Here is a 19,605-nt window from a genome sequence, read left to right as displayed (position 1 = left end):
TGCTGTTGTTGCTGCTGCTGCTACTAGGCAACCCCTTCAAACTCTAAACACAGGACAGCTTCTCTTACCCAATAGGCTTAATAGCAACTAACTTATAGTGGTATATGATATTAAAATATGGCATTTAAAGCCGCTATATTTCTCAACAAGTTGTCATCTATGATGACGAAATTCTCTATGTTTGTCTTTACGATCAGGACGATGCTGGGGGATTTTATAGGAAGGAGGAGACACTGTCCCTTCGAGGTAAGAGGGCAAATCTGCATTAAATCAGTTCAATCTCAGGTTAATTGTTCCTCCCTTTCCCTTGCTTTCCCTCGTTTGGAGCTGGTGACGACAGTGTGGCAGTGCACTGCTGCAGGCTGTGCTACCTGATCGACAGCTGTCAGCTGCACTCCTCACTGCTGCTACCAACCGACCTCAGACCCGTCCCAATTGGTTAATTAAAACCAGGAATAGTAGTGACCGGCTGGGTGGCAGTGTAATGTTAGCTGACGTTTCTAGTGCCAGCTCACGCTGCTCTGCTACCCTAACGGTTACCCTTGACTGCACATTTGAATGCTTAATAGATCGGAATATATGAAACGTTTAGCAGCTTTGCTCAGGACAATATCACCAGGTATGAAGGTGGACGTCTGGGAGGCAGTGTCTTGTTAGCTGGTTGGTTCTTCACGTGCCAGCTTACCTGCTGCTGCCCTCCAGCTGTCCATTTAATCCACAGCTGCAGCAGCAAACAAGGATGTCTGACTGTTTCCTGCTATAAAGCCACAATAGGAGGTGATTCAGAACTCATGTTATACATCTGACAACTGATTTTTGTGCAGCCATTCAAACATCTTTAAATTCTACATCGAGGAAAACCTGCACCAGCATATATTTGTGTGGAGCTGTAATCATCACGCAAAAGATCCTGAACTCAAATAATTATGATTTTATTGCGGTTTTATTTGCTGGGCTCAAATCAGTGAAACTGGGCTAAAATGTTTTGCATCATCTACAGAAAGATTTTAGTGTAAACAAGATAAAATTGACCAAGTACACAACTGAACATTAGTTAAAAAATCCAAAGCTTCAGACGCTTGACGATCCTTCGGCTCCAGCAGTGGTCATTGTAAGGAATGTTCACCAAGGCTGTCATTATTCACCACACACACACACAAACACACACGATGGTCCCCACACACATACACTAACACTCTGACCTGCCTTGCATGACTTGCCTTTGTGTTCGGGCACTAGTGGATCTGGAGCGAGACTTCTCCTCTCAAGCGCACTCACTGTTAACAGTTCAGTCCCTCCCTGGCTGTCAAAGCGCAGGAAGCACAGACACAACACACCTGGACGTCCAGTATCTATCTATAAGCACCATCATAGCTCCACCCGTTTCTTCAGGATGATCTCTCGCACCAGCGCCGTGACCTCTTGCCGGACGCTGTCCATGGGGTCGTCCGTTCGCCAGAACCGGACCACTTTCCCCTCTGGATTCACCAGAAACTTCCAGAAGTTCCACCTTGGGATCTTCTGGACGGAATCTAAAAACGAAACGACTTAGTTAATAACAGTGCATCTGACTTTGAACCATCTTTACTTTATTATTTAACCAGGAAAACCTAAATGAAATCAAGTATCTTGGCCACGATGACAATAATAAGTCAATAAAACAGACAAAACAGAAGTGCAAGACTTTATCCTGAAGACAACACACAATTGCTTTTAAATCTGAGATGAAAGAAATAACTTAAAACGACGAATTCCAATGTGAAACAGTGAAACTTGGCGACTTAGGATCTCAAATACACCTAAAAACATTGAGAGCCCATTCATAAAGGCTGAATATCTCAATAGTCTAAATTTCCTGCCGGTCACATTTCAATGTACTGGTTGAGTTGTGTTCAAGATATTCTAAATATATCAAATAACATCAAACTCTGAATCCAACAGCAGATCATTTTGGCAAACTGTCTTGCATTTACAACTTATTAAGAGATTTTCAGTCACAATGGCACATCTAACCCAATCGTTTGCACAAGCACACTTTCACACAGCAGTGCCAAGCCCTGGCAGTAACTCAGGCTTTTAGGGTCTTGCTCAAGGACACACGTACCAGCTAACACTTTAGTTTGTGGACAATTTGCCACAGAAACTTAAATTTTATGGCCTTACAACGAGTTTAAATGGCGCATATTGGCTTTATTATCAATCGAACGGACCAAATCGCACAGTTTATGCAATTTGCTGTTATGGTACAAACCTATATCTTGAAGATTTCCTTGAAACTTGCAACGACACATTAACCAAACAGTCAGTTTTTAACTAAAACACCATTATAAGTGCCTATACTGGAAATTATTGGCATTTGGATAAACAGCTGCTGAAGTTCTTTTATGATACTGGTCAGGATGTAAACTTCACATCTCCATAGATATCAAATGAACCGTTACTTAGCTAAGCAATACGGCTAAATTTAGACCGACAAGTCCATAACGGCATCTATCAGACCTATATCTTTCGTTTAAGTTATCTCTGGAGGTCACACAATAGTTAATCAAATGAATTAAATAAACTAAATAAATACAAAACTTTATGTTTAGCCCTACAGTAACGTGTGTTTTTTCTCTCTCTCTCTCTCAGGAGAAGCAAGATTATGGTTGTTGTGTTTATGTCTTCCATTTATCTTGTAAAAATCCCAAACACATGCCATTTGTGGCTTCAGAAATGCAACAACCTGGTTGGTTTTCCAATTTCCAATCATTATTAGTTGCTGCAAAGTGGTGATAAAGAAGTCTTTGGTTTCTTCTTATCCAGAATCACCTGACTTTTGGTTTTGGTGAAGGTGCAAACTAAACTTCCTTGTAGATATCTGGTGCATCCAAGGGTACATCAGAAACTTCTATAATCACACTTTGTGCATTCGTGTTGTTTGGTAAAGCTCCGGATGAAAGGCTTTCTGCCAACCTGTGAGGAATCTGAAGGCAGGCTCGGCCTCTGAGCCCATTATTTTGATCCTGCTGAAGAAGGGGAAGGTGACGCCGTAGCTGGACTTGGCCAAAGCCTCGATGTCCCGGCTGGTTCCGGTCTCCGTGTCCCCAAACTGTCCGCAAGGAAAGGCCAGGACGTTGAAGTGAGAGGTGCCAAGCTCCCTGTGAAGCTCCTGCAGAAACCTGTAGTTGGCCTCTGTCTGCTCGCTGTGACTCGCCACGTTTACAACCAAAGACGCCTGTACAGGGGGGGAAGAAAGAGAGGAGCAGGGTACTATTATGGTGTAAAACGCTTTTGGAAATCATGCAGTGGAAAACATGCACGGGATAACTTAGACAAACTGCGCACAGACTTCTCCCCAAACCCACACAACCAGTGATGATGTGGACATACTCTTCCTCGGTACTTCTCCAGGGAAACCGTCCTCCCCTTCGCGTCTTTCACCTCGAAAGAATAAAAATCCTTCGGTTTTCGGGGTCTCACCAGCTGGGTCTGCAGGAGGAACAAACAGCCCACGCCGACCGTCATGCTCAGCAGGACTGTTAACCTTTTTGCTTTTGGGTTGGAGGACTTGGCAGGGTAGCCCCCTAAGGCCTCCATCTTGGAGGGGGAAGAATGAACCGTGGCTGGAGCAGATACTCCTTCCAGAAGTTCCGTCCCTGGGCGGACCAGTACGGGATGAAGTGCGTAAAGCTGGATGGAGAAAACCACCACAATACCGGAAGCAGGGTGTCAGTGCCTTCAAAATAAAACAATAATAATCACAACAACAACAATAATAATAGTAGTATAATAAAGTTGCAGGCAATTGAAGTCACATCCTATTTGTCATTCAAGTAATTAAACGTACATACTAAAGTAATTAATATTATTACATTAGCACTTTGAGATCTTTGATGTAAAGTGCTTTATAAATAAAATTTATTATTATTACTATATTATTAAAAACATAATCAAGAAATATATCAAGCTTAAAAGCAGTGTGTTTAATCTTCGTGGAAAATTACCCAGTTTCTATTTTTTTAAAGAGCTATTTGAAAGGTAATATTACTGTAGTACAATAATATAAACTGTTTCTAGTGCTTTTACTTTGTAGGGTCCAACCGGAACTGTGGCTTTATGTTTCACGCTCTTGACGTCAGTGTTTTTATGGGATTTGGGAGTTTGTAGATGTTTTAAATGTGTGCCATTCGTCGAGTATTTCGATATCTGCTCTTTCATTAACTTATAAATAAATGTATTGTCTTCTCAGGGACAATACGAGGTCGATCCAGAAACTTACAAACTCTTCAGGAGGAGGATCATCCAGAGGAGCAACAGAGAGGGGCCTGCTGCAAGTACACCCGTGGCCTCTAGGTGGCAGTGCGAGCCGAGATTTAAGTTCGACGCCGTCTGTCAGAGGCTGGACCTCGACTCCCCACCGAAACACCATGAGCCAGAGCAGAGAGTCCTGCAGGGGGCCCATCAAGGTAATAAACAACACAAAACGCCACAGAGGAAGAAATATAAACTGTGACCAGTGTAGCAATTAGTTTTGAATTAACTAAGCCTTATTTAAAATTTGAGAAAATGTTGTCATTCAAGATTTTACTTTAAGGCACAAGTGAGCAGCATGACGTGCAAGTACAAGACACTTTGAAGGAACAATATACAAAAAAATAGAACAATACAAAATATATACAACAAAATGGCTGTACATGAGTGTAAGAGTAAAGTGAATAAAGTGAAAATATAAACAGGAGTTACAGGGATTATATATTTATATGTTATTGCAAAGGTAGTAAAAGTAGTAGTAAAAAATAAAAATCTAAATGAATAAATAAACAAAATAAGGTGTTGGGGGGGAGGGGGGGATTAAAAAACTTTGCAGTGGAGGAGTGTCCGACTAAAAGTTTCCAACTAATAGTCTGTTGTTTGTGCGGTTGGGGGGGTGGGGAGATGTGATTGTGATACGGTTGCAAATGCTGAGCGGAAGACATGTGAGGGAAAAGTAAGGGGACGTGTGAAACCAGCAGGTTATGGAGAAAGTAATGATGCTCTCATCGAAATTAATAAGAAGTCCGTAGGATGTGCTAACTCCAACGAAGCTGAGTTTCCCGAGGAGGCATTGCCGTTGCTGACACCTCCTGAGAGTCTCTTCTGTGTTGGAGGAGAATTTCAGCAGGTTGTCAAAGATAGTGCCCAGATATTTGAACTCCCCCACATAGCTCCACTGGCTTCCCATGGATTATGGTGATGACTGCTGTAGCCAGATCCCTCTGCTTCTTGGAGAAGGTCCCACCTGCAGCCGGTACCATCAACGGGGAGTATGTAGAGGTGGTTCAGACCTATAAGTACCCAGGTCACAAACTGAACTGGTCGGCTAACATAGACTTAGCATAGAAAAAAGGTCAGAGCTGTCTCTATTTCCTCAGGAGGCTAAGGTCTTTTGATAACAGCTGGAAGCTGCTGGACATGTTCTACCAGACTATTGTTGTCAGTGCCCTCTTCTACGCTGTGGTGTGCTGGAGAGGCAGCACTAAGAAGAAGGGCACCTCACGGCTCGGCTGGACAAACTAATACAGAAGTTTGGCTCTGTGGTAGGGGCAAGCTGATGTCTCCTGCTCCACGGACAGGTTGAGGAGGTCGTTTGTCCCTCAGGCCATATGACTCTACAACGCCTCCCTGTGAGGAACCAGCTGGACTGTAATCTATCTATCTATCTACCACCATATCCTTGGTTTTACTGACGTTCAGTTCCAGGAGTGAGCTATCACACCAGTCTATGAACTCCTGAAGAGCTGGTCCGTGGTGTTGTGAGGGGCCCGGGGACAGCAGAGACAGGAGAACTGTGTCTTCAGTGTATTTGACGACAGTTGAGTCGTAACCAGTTGAGTTTAAAGGCCCTTTTAAAGAAATTTACTGGTTTATATGTAGGTGTGAGTCTGTGTTGTCTGTCTCTCTGCTCTCTGTGTGAGCCCTGCGCGAGACTGGAGGCCCCTCCCCCGCAACCCTTCACAAGACAAGGCGTTACTGAAGATGAATGCATGAATGAATGAAAAATATGATTCAGAGCTGTCAGTGCTTTAACTACCACCGTAACTAACGCCCAATTTTTCGGATGGTGTTGATGGCTCATCTGTAAAATACCGTCCCTCCAATATGGCTTGGATACAACCCAACTATATTTCAGACTGACTGTTAGCAAATGTATAATATTAAGTGATCTGAGGCTGATTTACCACCACCTGAACTCATAACAGAGCAAGTTGTGTTCCCAAAATCCATTATGAGTCATATGTGGGTTATTTCAGTTTTGTTTTCAGCTAACACTCGCCTGCAGGCTCATTTCTGTACTAGATTCTGCGTCCCCTCTTTTTTGAATCTTCATCATTTATGTCTTTGCCATTTAGACACAGCACATTTATATCAGTACTATTTTCAGAGGCGGCGTCGGTGGGAGGGGCGTCCCACTGTGAGGCCGCTCTACTGCCAATCACGGCACGCACTGTCACTGCCATTGGACGGCCTGCCGCAGAAAACGCCTCAGAACAGGTTTGTTTTAGGAATTTGAAATCGTGCCACTTTTGGTTTGGTTTGTGTAATTGACTTGCAGAGAGATAATTATCTGTGATAATGTTGAAAAGTGACAGAAAATTTGTAAAAAAAACAAAAATTAGAAGAAACTTAAATTAAAATGGCGTATTGTGTTTTTGGCTGTGTGTGTGTATTCTGTATTCAAGATGGAAAATATAATTTTTTTCTAATATGATAAACCACGAAACCCAGTTGTACCAACACTTCACTAATCAATAAGTGTTTAATGGATAACATCATGTAAAAGAATAAATACAAGAAAGAGAATTTGCTTTTTTCCCCAGGGACTGGTGTGGAGAGTCGCCGCTCAAGAGCACGAGAATGGAGGCTGCTGTGCTGGTACGACGTGTAAGTTTTTTTTATCTTTCTAAAAAAAGGTTTGTGGACCAATATGTGGGCTGATGCATGTTGTCATACCAGGAAACGAGAAAGAAAAGCTCGATGAGTCTGCAGATATCGCTAGATAAAAAGAAGCCACTTCAGGAATGTTGGTGGTGTGAGTCTTTGTTTATGGCTGAGATCACAGTGTTTGTTTTTTAGGACAATCAGGTCTTGCCTTAGGTGGCACAGTGGAGTGGTGGTAAGCATTGATGCCTCACAGCAAGGAGGTTCTGGGTTCGAATCCAGGCCGACTGGGGCCTTTCTGTGTGGAGTTTGACGAAGTGGCTTCCTCCCACCTCGGCCATAGAAATTCAGTACAAAGATCATGATATTTGACGAGGACATTTGTGGCATTTTGATAGGATTCTTTGGTTAAGTCATCACTTTTTCTAAGACACACACCTACGACTATACACAGCCTTTCCATTCACAAGTGTGTGCGTCTTAGTGTCACCGCAGAAAACTGCAAATATGATTAAGTGTTTCATGTGGATTAATGATTAATATTTACTGCAGTTCACTTTCAACTGAGTTTCTCTGAGCGATTGCGACATCCAATATTCACATGGTTCTTGCGTAACCGCGATCTTATCGTTGCAGGTTGTGACAAGAGAGGACATGATTTGCAGCCTTTTGCCGTTCTCGACCAATCCAGCCTCCCGGGAGAGGCGGTGATGAAGCTGCGGGCGCCGTCACTGCTCAATGACTACTGTGAGAGAACATGCAAGTCCTATGCTACGTTTAAAAATTCAAAAAGTAGAGACGGGTTTCTTGTTCTGTCTCGGGGTCAGAAGGGCAAAGGAGGCCAATGTGAATTTCATATGTTAAACAAATCTGACGACAATAGCTTAAGCAAGCAATGATTTAGACCATATCTCGATAATGTGTGCGACACACCTTACATCTACTTACATAGTTGTGTTTTAACAGGAGAACATTGGAATGTTTTAGAGGTCAAGTGTTGGCGCCTACTTTAATCTGTGGATGGATTTCAGTTTTAATGTTAGCGGAATGTGTATATGTGTGGACTGACACAAAGTAAAACTGCAGTGGTAGTGTTTTTGACCCATGCTGGCCCTTTTAATAGATTCTGGACAAAAGTGAGCAAATAAGATACACCGATCAGGCATAACATTATGACCACTGACAGGAGAAGTGAATAACATCGACCATCTTGTGACGATTCAGTGTTCTGCTGGGAAACTTTTGGACCTGGCATTCATTCATGTGGATGTTACTTAGACATCTAGCACCCACCTAGACCAGACCAGGCACCCCCACCCCATAGCAATGACACTCCTTGATGGCAGCAGCCAGGATGCAGCCTGACACAGGCACACACACAAAAACGCTTTAGGGACAACTTAAAAAAACATGAAAAACAGCAAATTCAACACCAAATTCACTAGATCTCAAACTGATGGAGGCCCCTCCCCTCAACCCATAGGACCCAAAGGCCTGATGAGTCACAACTCTTTTGGAGGCACAAGGGAGACCTACACAATATTAGGAAAATGGTCATAATGTTATGCCTAATCGGTGTATACAGCTGAAAAACTACCCTGCATGTCCTTTTAACTACAAACTACATGTTTGACAATCCAAGGCTCATTCTGATGATCGGTTCCCGTCTGGTTCTCTCTTTTTCCGCCTCTTTCCTTTCAGACACTAATCTTCTCGACTGCAGCTCTAACGGCACGATTGCGTTAGCTCTGGGCTCTTCGGTTTATCTGTGGAATTCGGAGACCCGTGCTCTGGTGGGACATCTGGAACCGAGTCCGCAACCCGGACGAGCGTCCTGTCAGGCGCAGTCCGTCTCGTGCCTGTGCTGGAGCAGAGACGGCAGAGCTCTCTGCGTTGGCACCAGGCGGGGGGAGCTGCAGGTGAATTGTTCTGAACTTATGGGAATGAGAAACAAAGGTGTTGGATGGAAACTGATTGACACAAACTGTGGTGTGGGGGTCTGTGTGAGGGGAAGTGTAACACAGTGAATCAGCAAGATGACGGTTTGTGGTGTCCCTGTGGTGTGTCTCTCTTTGACTCTTTAGTTGTGGGATGTCGAACAGAAGCAGAATATGAGGCGTCAGGCATCACACCTGTCTGTGGTTGGAGGTCTTGCCTGGAAACAGCAGTTACTCAGCAGGTACCGGTGTGTGTGTGTGTGACTTATTACAACAATGCTCCATATGCTTTTGAACTTTATCAACCAAAGCTGATTCAGAACGTCCTCGGCTGCTTTAGGTCAACGTACATGTCTAAGTAACATTCACACGAATGAATGCCAGGTCCAAAAGTTTCCCAGCAGAACAATGAATTGTCACGAGATGCTCGATGTTATTTACTTCTCCTGTTAGTGGTCATAATGTTATGCCTGATCGGTGTATGTATAAACTGTCCATTAAATGCAGTGTTTTTTCATTGTATTAACTGTTTACATAATCCGACAGCGGCTCTGTTCTGGGACATATCCACCACCTTGACCCTCGGGCTCCCGCACCTCTGGTTGGCACAGCCGTCCAGGAGGAAGGGATCTGCAGCCTGCAGTGGTCACCGGGAGGCGACCTGCTGGCCAGCGGCTCCACAGGAGGCCTTCTCCATATCTGGGATGGTGACACAGCAGGGATCAGAAGGTCACGTCAGCCGATAACCACAATGAAACAGACAAGTGCTGTGAAGGTCGGTGTACGTGGAATAAAAATGTTTTCACTAAATGAATATACAGCCAACAGTGTGACTTTAATGAAACCAGGATCCTTACGCTCTTGTGATACCACGCTCCTATGTCACTAATTTTGGAGCTGGAAAAAATGAATGCCTGTACCAAAAATTGTACAGAAGTTTAAATAGTCGACCACACCAGCCGACTGACATTACCATCTGTAAAGCACACCTCGGAAAACATGACCTAGTGGAGCATCTTGCTCCTGATTAGTTTCACCTCATTTGACTTGCAAAAGGAGAGGATGACATGTTTGGTGGTTCCTAGGACTGACGTGATAGTGCTCGCAACTCTGCTTTCAGTTGAATGACTTGACGATGACTAATCCTAACTCGTGCAGACTTGAGTAGACTTAGACTTAGATCCACAAGGGAAATGGCTCGGTTACAGTGGCTCAGTTGTGCATAAAAAAACAAACACAAAAAAACACACTCTTGAGAACTACTAATTAAAAATAAATAAATAAATACATAAATAACAATAAAATTAAAGTAAAATAAAATAAAATAAAATGATAAAATAAAATAATAAAATGATAAAGTGAAATACAATAAAATTAAAGTAAAAAAAAAAATAATAATAATAATAATATGAAATGAGTAAACGATGAAGTGAAATTAAATTAAATTAAACGATAAAGTGAAATTAAATTAAATTAAATTAAAATAAAGTAAAATAGAAAAAAAAAAAAAAGTAAAATAAAATGATAAAATGATAAAGTGAAATAAAATGATAAAATAAAGTAAAATAAAATAAATTGATAAAATAAAGTAAAATAAAATTAAATAAAATAAAATTATAAAATAAAGCAAAATAAAATTAAATTAAAAAAATGATAAAGTGAAAAAATAAAATAAAATAAAATGATTAAACGATAAAGTGAAATTAAATTAAATTAAACTAAAATGATAAAATAAAGTAAAATAAAATATATAAAATGATAAAATAAAGTAAAATAAAATAAAATAAAATGATAAAATGATAAAGTGAAATAAAATAAAATTAAATTAAAGTAAAATAAAAAAATAAAATGATAAAGTGAAATAAAAATAATAATAGTACCGAATAACAGTAGTGAGTAGTCAGTGGTTATTATGCTCAGAAGTGGACTCCTGCATTGTGTGTGTGTGTGTGTGTGTGTGTGTGTTTGTGTGTGTTGTTTAGGCGATGGGGTGGTGTCCATGGCAGAGAAATGTGATCGCTACAGGAGGAGGGTGGAAAGACGGAGAGCTGAGAATCTGGGACACACAGAAAGGATCTTGTGTTACTTCAGTCAAAACTAATTCCCAGGTGCTAAAGACTTCAAGCATATCAGAGGTGTACTGTGTAATACTGCATAAAAGCAGCCTAAATGAGATCTAATGACTCCACTTGCAGATCTGTTCTCTACGATGGGCGGACAGGAAGAGGCATCTGATCACAGGTCACGGCCTCCCTCATCACCATGTCACCTGCTGGCAGTTTCCCTCCCTCAGCCCGATCTCACAGCTCACAGGTTAGAAACACAGTTCGCGTGCTCAAATGAGGCTCGTGCACCGCAACGATGTCCGTTTAACACGCTCACAACAACGTCATAGGAATAAATGTATTGCGTCTTTACACATGTTGAGTAAGAGCCACCTCTGACATCTGTCACTGTGATATTTCATGACACGGTTTTGCGCTCATTCATACCCCGAGCATCAATAAAATGCATCCAATGATGTTACATTTGATATGACTTGTCACAGTTCTCAGTAGTACCGGGAGTTTCGTTTTTACTTTGCAGATGTTCAGAAGTTGTGGTATTGATTTATTTAGTTACTCTGATGGCTTTAGCCCGATAAGCGGAACAAATTCGGATTTTTTTCTTTCCCCCGAGAGTTGTGGTTGTGGTCACAGTGAGAAGAGTGTTTGACTCTGATAACTTTTCTGCCACCATGTCCTATCTCCGGCACAAAAAAAAGATGAAACTCCACCTTCTGATTCTTGTCAACAAAAAGTTTTGCTTCTTTTACTGTGGTTACTGAGTGCAACACTTTCCCTAATTACACTGATCAGGCACAACATTATGACCACCTTCCTAATATTGTGTAGATCTCCCTTGCGCCCCCAAAACAGTTGTGAGTCATCAGAGAATGGACATGGGCCTTCTGAGGGTGTCCTGTGGTGTCTGGCAACAGAATATTGTTAGTGGGGGGTGGGGGGGACTTTGAGGGGAGGGGCCTCTGTGGATCGTCCCACAGATACTTGATCAGTTTGGGATCTAGTGAATTTGGAGGCCAGGTCAACACCTTGTGCTGTTCTTCATGTTTTTTTGACTTGTTCCTAAAGCATTTTGTATTTGTGCCTGTGTCAGGCTGCATCCTGCTGGGGATGGCTGCTGCCATCAAGGAGTGTCATTGCTATGGGGTGGGGGTGCCTGGTCTGGTCTAGGTGGGTGCTACATGCCAGGTCCAAAGGTTTCCCAGCAGAACACCGAATTATCAGTTCTCCTGTGGTTTTAATGTTGTGGCTGATCGGTGTATATGGGAGGGACTGCTACTCAGTAAGCAGACATAAAATACTAATCAATCTTGTACTTCTTACTATGTAATTTTGTTTATTCTACTACTCTAATGCATGGTTGTGTGAAATGTGCTTTCAAATTAGCACTGGTCAAACGACTCAATCAGTATAATCAAAGATTTCATCACAGATCAATACGAATTATTTATGTTTCTTATTAAATGGTGAAATAAAGTTTAGGATTCAGTAGTTTTACATATATGGGCCATAAAGTATTTAAAAGTTTAACAATGTTGTTTGTTTCAGGTCATTCTCAGCGAGTCCTTCATTTGGCCATAAACCCAGACAACACTCAGATCTTCTCTGCTGGAGCAGACCAACGCTTTCACGTCTGGGATCTTTAGTTGTCGGCACCAGTAAGCATGGACGGTCAACTGTGTCCACGCCACATGCACCTTACTCATTTCTTGGTAACGCCTCTGCAGAGACTACGCATTTCCAGCCCCCTTCTCCGTAATAACCACAATCCCAGCGCTCTCACTGCCAGCTCAGACACACTGCTTCATGCATGGCTTGGCACTGTTGCATGGTGGCATTGATTTCCTGTGATTTTACATACAATGCAATGTAAGTGTATTATTGTATTGCAAAAACCAATAAAGGTGATGCAGAAAATACTTCAAATACTGAGTTTTCCTTCACTCTTGCAAACTCTATCTGGGACGCTGATTGTATAGCCTGCAGCCCCTCAGCTATATAGTTTGGCTGGGTTCCAGGTCCATTTTCATTAAACTTTGTACTTGTTTTTTGTTGAAGATATGTGCCACTTCCCCCAGTGTGCTGAATATGCCCTCCTACTCCTACTCCTGCTGGGTTTTAAAATTAAGTGGGATGTTATGGAGTTTATATTAGTAGAACAGTTACAGCGCTGAACTAAAGTTACACATCAACAGAGAGCAGAGTAAATTCCTCGTGGTTGTTTGTCGCTCTCACCCGTGGCCAGACTAGACTCAAGAGAACACATTGTGCAAAAGAGCTGTGGTGAAGACTTCCTTTGAGAAGAAAAACCCACATCTTGTGCGATATTTCTTATGGCTAAACATAAACGCGGGGGGCGTAGAAGCAATGCTGCAGTGTGTGAGGTCTGGGCTATCTGCAAAGACTACGCCACTTTGACCAAGATCAAACATTCTCCTAAACTCTTAAACCTGCAAGTCATTGTGAGGACGTTGGCATTAGCAGTTAGTTCAAAGCACAGCTATGCCTCAAAGACAGACTACACCAGACCACAGGCTACAGTTACTAACTTTGCTACATGTCAATTTTCCCTAAAATGTAAGAAAGAAAAAAAACATGCAAAGAACCCACTTCTTGTGTGATATTTCTCATAGCTAACATAAACGTGGAGGTGTAGAAGCAGTGCTGCAGTGTATGAGGTCTAGGCAATCTGCAAAGACTGCACCACTTTGACCAAGAGCAAATATTCTCCTAAACTCTTAAACCAGCATGTCATTTTGAGCACGTTAGCATGCTAGCATTAGCAGTTAGCTCAAAGCATGGCTATGCCTCAAAGACAGACTACACCAGACCACAGGCTACAGTTACTACCTTTGCTACATGTCAGTTTCACTAAAATCTAAGAAAAAAAGAAAAAAAAAAAAACATGCAAAGAACCCACTTCTTGTGTGATATTTCTCATAGCTAACATAAACGTGGAGGTGTAGAAGCAGTGCTGCAGTGTGTGAGGTCTAGGCAATCTGCAAAGACACCACTTTGACCAAGATAAAATATTCTCCTAAACTCTTAAACCTGCAAGTCATTATGAGCACGTTAGCATGCTAGCATTAGCAGTTAGCTCAAAGCATGGCTATGCCTCAAAGACAGACTACACCAGACCACAGGCTACAGTTACTACCTTTGCTACATGTCAATTTTCCCTAAAATGTAAGAAAGAAAACATGCAAAGAACCCACTTCTTGTGTGATATTTCTTATAGCTAACATAAACGTGGAGGTGTAGAAGCAATGCTGCAGTGTGTTAGGTCTAGGCAATCTGCAAAGACTGCACCACCATTTGTTTGGGAGAACAAATATTCTCCCAAACTCTTAAACCTGCATGTCATTTTGAGCACGTTAGCATGCTAGCATAAGCAGTTAGCTCAAAGCATGGCTAGGCTATGACTCAAATTGCAACAACAATTCAAGCAGCACATGAGCAAAACTGAAAGAGGGAAAGAAATTGAGAGGCCTAAAGACACTTGACTAGCAACAAGACAAACAGGAAAAACTGATCAAACTAGACCACTGAAGCAAGGGTCAAGGTCAAGATCTGACGCACAGAATTTTGTTAGTGTCATATTTACCCCAGCATTATGCACATAGTATGCGTGTGGGTTGTTTCATCTCTTACAGAGAGTAATTAGTTCATGTGTCAGACTCGAAACCACTGAAATGCCTGTAGAAGTGTATGTTTTCCTGTGTATACCTCTCTTTCGCAACTCAGAGTCATGTCACATACAGAAATTTTCTAATGGCTCTGCAGTTGTAGATTGAATAAGCGGTGGACGGGACAGGGAGGAGTATAACGGGCTGGGGGACAGATTCGTGGGGTGGGCTGGAAGGAATCAGAATCAGAATCAGAATCAGCTTTAATGGCCAAGTATGTACACATACAAGGAATTTGACTCCGGCAACTTTTCTCTCTAGTACAGAAACAACTAAAATAAGTGAAATAAGAATAAAATAAAATAAAATAAAAATAAAGTAAATCTCAATCTGTACACATAAAATATAGGATAAGAGCAGATACATACACCAAACCAGGGTTTTGTACAGTGAGTATATACAATAGTGCAGAGTTATTGTTTATTATTGTTCATGTGGATGGTCTCACACTCTGTGACTGCTCAAGGTTTATCAGAGCAACAGCCCGGGGGAAGAAACTGTCCTTGTGACGAGTAGTTTTGGCGTACAGTGCTCTGTAATGCCGGCCTGAGGGGAGGAGACTAAACAGGTTGTGACCAGGGTGTGAGGGGTCTGTGGAGATTTTCCTGGCCCGCTTCCTGACCTGAGACCGGTACAGGTCCTGGATGGAGGGAAGATCGGTACCAATGATCTTCTCTGCAGCCCTGACTGTTCTCTACAGTCTGTCCCTGTCATGCCTGGTGGCGGATCCAAACCAGACAGTGATGGATGTGGTCAGGACAGACTGGACTATTGCAGTGTAGAAGATGATCAGCAGCTCCTGAGGCAGGTTGAACTTTCTGAGATGACGCAGAAAGTACAGCCTCTGCTGGGCCTTCTTCCTTACAGAAACACCTGCTGCTTGATGTGGGCAAGACCAAAGAGATGGTGATTGACTTCAGGAGGAAGGGAACAGCTCCTCTGCCCCTCAACATCCTTGACAAGGATGTGGAGGTCGACAACAGACTGAACTGGAGTACCAACAGTACAGCTGTGTGCAAGAGAGGCTGCAGAAGACTCTATCTCCTAAGGGAGCTGAGGTCCTTGAATGTGCGCAGCAAGATGTCTGTTGTGGCTAGTACCCTATTCTCTGCAGTGGTCTGCTGGGGGAACAGCATTGCAGCCAGTGATACCAACTCTATCTATCTTTCAGCCCTAGTCTGGTAATGAAAGGGAAGGTTGAGGCAGGTCACCTTACAATCCACTATTGTTAAGTTTTTTTTCCTTCTCTGCACAGACGTCAGAAGTCAATACTTCTAGACAATATGTTTGAGATTCAATCGCATTCACATGTCAAGTATCACAAAGTGCATGTCCTTGTTCTAAAAATAGAACGAAGGGTGGCGCTAGGTGACAGAATTTTTAGCACGCCCTATAAAAGCTCTGGACCTCTAGTCATCAATCATTCAAGCCAAAGTTGCTCGGCCTGTACGCACACTTGCAAAACCGCGGTTTTCTGTTGTTTTCTTGTTCACGATTAAAAGATAAAGATGAGAAAAGGTTCAGTGATCAGACTGCAGTTGTTTAGAGCATGAGACATTAGATTTAGTACACACAAGCAAGTGAAATGTATTCAAAAAACGCTTTTCACAGACAAAATTCAGAATGACCTTTACTAGCAAGACTGCAAAATATTTTAACAAAAACTTAGCAATGCAAACGAAGGCAAATGTGATGGGATGTTTCAGTAGGAAGGAAATTGACTTGACACATTTTAGCAGTACATGTAAAGGTTCAGTTTGGGAATCTATTCATGAAAACTTCCTGATAGTGGACAGCAGCCAACTATGCACACTCCTGCTTTCTCCACCCCTTGCATCACCCTCCCCTTGTGAGCCGGTTTTATAAACTTCCTGAGCAGAGGAAGCTTTGGACAGACTGGAGGGAGAGACGATTGGTCATGTATCGCAAACAACCTGCAAGATCAACACAGTTTGGCTTGGGATAAACCTGACACATGGTTTGACTGAAAAGGAAGGAGAAAATACGTTCCACCTTCTAGGATAACCACACGGATCGTGCTGTATGTCTGTCATTGAGACGAAGATTCTGCAGCGGCTGGCTGTTCTGGGTAACGGTTACTAAACTTCTTCTACATGGCTCATGATAGTAAAAAATTAGTTGTTATATTTCATCATTTAAACAAATCCTGATGTAGTAAAAAGTGTTGGCAGGAGATAAGTAGAGGCCTGATGTCCTACTACATATGAGCAAGCCTCTTTTTCTTATCATAACTGTTATCCATCTACAGTGTTGTGCAAGTTCAGTTCGCACAAAAAAAGTGAACTAGTTCAAGTTCATAGCTCACGTTCACTTTGTTCTTTATTCACAAAAATATGAACGTGTTCAATGAATGCCATTCATGCACAACACTGTATATATATATATATATATATATATATATATAAAATATATATATATATAATATATATATATTGTTATTGTGTGTCTCTTTACTGTTGTTTCCCATCTATGGCTGTTTCGAGCCTCTTTGTAGTCATTTTCCATCTATGTGTTGTGGTTTTGCACCTCTTTGATAATTTTGTGTCTCTTGTGGTCGCACTTTGTGGGTCACAGTGGCGGTTCCCTGTGGGGATTTTGTGTTTTTGCAATTGGTTTTCTCTTGGTTGCAACTTTGGGTGCATGCATGTAAAGGCGCGTGAAAGCGTGTGCATGTGACCCTGAAAATCCTCTCAGGGGTTCTGTGTTTTCCTCTCTTTGCAGTTGTTTTGTCTCTGTCTGCGTTCTTTTTTTTTGCTTCTACTGTTTCATCTCTGCTGTAATTTTGTTCCACTTCTCTGTGTCTTCGGATTCTGTCAGTATTAAATTACTCTGCTCAACAACACATAATTGCTGTTGTTAACTTCTATGTCTATTGTCCTCTTCTGTTGTTTCCCTTTCCCCAGTGGTGTGCCATGGCTTAGCAGTGGGCCAGATCACCTCGCATTACTTCCTGGTCCAAAGACCTATGTCCTGGATCACCGGCCGGGAGTTCTGTCAGAGTCACTATGTGGACCTCGCCGTCCTGAGCTCAGAGGAGCAATACTTCACTCTCCTCAATGCCATGTCGACAAACAAAGTGAGCTCTTGGCTTGGCCTGCGACGCCGGAGCACCTTGGACGGCTGGAAGTGGGTGGACGGGGCAGAGCTTGGCTACCAGCGCTGGCACAGGGACAACAAAGAGGGCCGCTGTGCAACTTTGGAAGCCAATTCGGAGAAGGACGGGAAGCTACTGGCTCGCTACTGTATGGAGAAACACATGGTTGTCTGCCAGGGTAAGCAACGCTTAACTTCTGTCATTGATAGAAATTGATAGATCTGGCTTATAACGTGAGCATACAGTAAAAGATAGATATGGCAGAGGACTTAATATTAGAACTCTTGCAACGGGTGTATGATTTAAATCCAGTCCTACCTGTTTGCCTTGCCCTATCTGATCTTCATGCTAACACATCATGTCCCATTCATTCCACATTATGGCTTCTAATCAACCCTTATTACTTATGAGAGATGGGGCTGGTAGAAAAAGCAACAGAGAAAATGATCAAAAGTAGCCGGAACTGCCTCATCTTTAAAGTTTCTTGTACTGTGAACACTTGCTCACTTGGAAGTCAGAAAGATGCTGGAGATCAGACAACATTAGACATCCCTCTCTAAGTTTGTTTCTGCGAGCCCGCCAACCCTCTTTCCAACCAGTTATCTCATTTCTCTGATGGTATTCTCTCACCCTCACAGGTCCAGTTTCCCCACAGTCAGTGTCAGCGGACTCGGTGGGAGCCGACCACGTGACTCTCAGCTGGAACGTCTCCGCCCTTATGCAGACGACACCGCACGGTTACAACGTGACAGTCAACGGCCAAACACATCAGATGCTCCTGGCCAACGGCTCTGCCTTGGTGAACATCAGCATCGGCAACCTCACTTCAGCCACGGAGCACGTCATCGAGATCTCCGCTTTCGTTGTCCGGCCTGACGATGTTACTGGTGAAGTGAGGGTCCTTCAGAGTAACCCTACAACTCTACAAGTCAAAACAGGTGGGTAGGGCTCAAAAGGTAGTTAATATATGGTGGATTTTTGAGTGGAAGCCAACCTGCTTTGTACTTCTGCAAGTCTCGTAGATGCATAATAATCAACAACAAATTAACAAGTGAATGTGTTTTAAACTGACTGTGTCTTTTATTTCCTCAGCAGCTGATTCTTACGAGCCAAACAAAATCATCACCATCTTTCTGAAGACGCTCAAGTTTGTGTCTCTATCCCCTCCGCTGCTGATCCTTTATTACGTCGTGAAAAAATGCAAATCACCTTCCTCATACAAGGGCGATTCCGAGGACTCAGATCTTGAAGAATCGACGGTGGAGCTCATACTCGAGGAGACAGTTGTTGAACCGATCCCAGCCAAAACCAGAGCAGCCGGTTGAAAAAAACGAAGGAAGAAAGACTTTCTAGACTTGTAATAGATTCATTCTCGAGCCGGGGAAGTTGGTAACCTTGTTCAAGATGGCGTGATTTGATTAAATATGCAAACGCTGAAGTATCCTGACAAACATATCTAACCTGGCAAAACAGGGCGGCAAAGATTGAATTCAGAGAAACGGTCAGACTAATGAAAACTAGAGTTTGAGAGTCCGACCACACGTGATGTTATTCATGTATGCAGATCAAAACTATATTTATTGAAAAGAAATACACTTTTAACTAGCTTATATAATAACCAACAGTTCAGAGCCTTGTTTTCTGGACAGATCTTTTGCCAATCCCTTCTTTTGCCACAATGTTAACACAAGTGTAACAGCGCTGCCGCTGCACAGTATAAGAACATTTGGCTGTAATGTGCGACCAATGTTTTGGGATTCTCCGGACAGAGAGTGTTTTTTTTGTTTTTTTTTCCATTGGAGCAGTCACTGTTAAAAGTTGACTGCCAATTTGAGCAACAAGAATAGAGTTGGAGATGAGAGACAACGTCAATGACGGGAAAGTTTACTCTCAGTTAAAAAAAC

General features: G+C 42.5%; 2 protein-coding genes across 2 annotated transcripts; one reads left to right on the top strand and one right to left on the bottom strand.

Annotated features, from left to right (window-relative positions):
- Positions 1 to 201: 201 nt before the first annotated feature.
- LOC311493237 (cell division cycle protein 20 homolog B-like) lies at positions 202 to 12,776 on the top strand (the record flags this gene model as incomplete). The annotated part of the gene is made up of 10 exons (XM_084551796.1): positions 202 to 246; positions 4,232 to 4,448; positions 6,799 to 6,903; positions 7,537 to 7,647; positions 8,602 to 8,819; positions 8,985 to 9,079; positions 9,384 to 9,612; positions 10,820 to 10,945; positions 11,033 to 11,150; positions 12,449 to 12,776. The coding sequence occupies 10 exons, from the start codon at positions 202 to 204 to the stop codon at positions 12,544 to 12,546; spliced, it is 1,362 nt and encodes a 453-aa protein (XP_084407922.1). The 3' UTR covers positions 12,547 to 12,776.
- Positions 917 to 3,622, bottom strand: gpx8 (glutathione peroxidase 8 (putative)). The gene is made up of 3 exons (XM_084550792.1): positions 3,373 to 3,622; positions 2,956 to 3,217; positions 917 to 1,532 (listed from the first exon to the last, which is right to left on the bottom strand). The coding sequence occupies exons 1-3, from the start codon at positions 3,577 to 3,579 to the stop codon at positions 1,369 to 1,371; spliced, it is 633 nt and encodes a 210-aa protein (XP_084406918.1). The 5' UTR covers positions 3,580 to 3,622; the 3' UTR covers positions 917 to 1,368.
- Positions 12,777 to 19,605: the final 6,829 nt, after the last annotated feature.

This window comes from Chelon labrosus (assembly GCF_963514085.1).
Source record: "Chelon labrosus genome assembly, chromosome: 9".
Taxonomy (NCBI): Eukaryota; Metazoa; Chordata; class Actinopteri; order Mugiliformes; family Mugilidae; genus Chelon; species Chelon labrosus.
The sequence above is the reverse complement of the archived record's forward strand: the minus strand, read 5'-3'. Positions and strand labels throughout refer to the sequence as shown.

What these genes read in the sequence shown, in the direction of transcription:
- gpx8 (XM_084550792.1), bottom strand. Translation starts at nt 3,579, where the DNA reads ATGGAGGCCTTAGGGGGCTACCCTGCCAAGTCCTCCAACCCAAAAGCA. An exon ending in TGGAGAAGTACCGAGGAAGA is followed by an intron (nt 3,218 to 3,372) that starts GTATGTCCACAT and finishes CCCCCTGTACAG; the next exon opens with GCGTCTTTGGTTGTAAACGT. An exon ending in TGCCTTCAGATTCCTCACAG is followed by an intron (nt 1,533 to 2,955) that starts GTTGGCAGAAAG and finishes TTTCGTTTTTAG; the next exon opens with ATTCCGTCCAGAAGATCCCA.